Genomic DNA, 1,297 nt, shown 5'->3' on the forward strand with positions numbered 1-1,297 from the left:
CTATTTGTATCAGTGTATTGCCTCTTACCCTAACAGACATCCATCATTAAAATTATTGGCTAATTATTTAAATTGTCATCGTCGTCGTCTTCTTCATCATTCTCATCTCATCCTCAATCATCATCATTATAAGAATCACAATATTAAAAACATCATCAACAACAACAACAGCTGCAACAACAACAACATCAACGAAAACAACAACAACAACAAACACAACAACAACAACGAAAACAGTCTCAACAACAACAACAACAACAGCATGAAAACCACCTTTACTGTATTTTTTCTTCAGTTTGATGGACTCACCAGAGGACTTTTTCACCTCCCCATATAACTTCTTATAATCTTTTAAAAGTAAAATTAAATAAAAAGTTACAAAAATTCTCAAAGATGCATGTATACATACATACATACAATCATGATGTTCACAATACATACAATACAATACCATACAATACAATACAAAAAATACATACAATACAATGCATGCATACAGTAACGATAATCACCCTTGCTATGTTCTTTATCCAGTGCAACAACATTCTTCTTCCATTCATCCATCTTTTCTTGGATTGGTAGCACTAGACTGTCACCCAAGGAGCTATTTATAGATCGAATAGTGAATGATTTGTGTGTGATTAGTGTAGGAATAACCATTCAAACTTATCACACATACACATACAGATACACACACACACAAACACATTAACACACACATATACAGTCACAGCCTAGCGAAAATAATGATGATGACAACAGTTACAATGACAATCCCCCAACAAACACAAGTTTGTAACATAAGTAACTTGGTAACATCAACAACAACAACATAAAAACAACAACAACAACAACATTAAAATCAGCAACGACATCACAACAACAGCCTCAAATACCACCAACAAAACAAATGACATCAACACGAACTTAATGCACAGCTTAAGTTGTGTCTCCATCTGCTTGTGTCTCATACACAGCCTCGTCAGGGACGACCCTATATCCTTAGGGCCCCCCTTCGAGTCCAGGGCAAGGTCAGCCAGTTTCTGAAAAGCCTCTAAAAAGGATGATAGGGCTATAACTGTGTACCTGCGATTGTGATGATGATTAGCTGATTGGAGATATGATATACATTAGATATAGATGTATCTGCAATTGTGATGATGATTGGCTGATTCGAGATATGATATAAATTAGATATAATGTATTTGAGATTGTGATGTTGATTGGCTGATTGGAGATATGATATACATTAGATATAGATGTATTTATCAATGTGATGAAAAGATTGGCTGATTGG

The 1,297-nt window shown here is 34.8% G+C and overlaps 1 protein-coding gene across 1 annotated transcript; it reads right to left on the reverse strand.

Annotated features, from left to right (window-relative positions):
* Window positions 1-274: 274 nt before the first annotated feature.
* On the reverse strand, window positions 275-1,100 carry HELRODRAFT_146067 (hypothetical protein; the record flags this gene model as incomplete). The annotated part of the gene is made up of 3 exons (XM_009018921.1): window positions 275-348; window positions 513-604; window positions 928-1,100. Coding segments are annotated over 3 exons (339 nt in total), but the record flags the coding sequence as incomplete, so codon positions are not given.
* Between the last annotated feature and the right edge of the window lie 197 nt (window positions 1,101-1,297).

This window comes from Helobdella robusta, assembly GCF_000326865.2.
Source record: "Helobdella robusta unplaced genomic scaffold HELROscaffold_23, whole genome shotgun sequence".
NCBI classification, from domain to species: Eukaryota; Metazoa; Annelida; class Clitellata; order Rhynchobdellida; family Glossiphoniidae; genus Helobdella; species Helobdella robusta.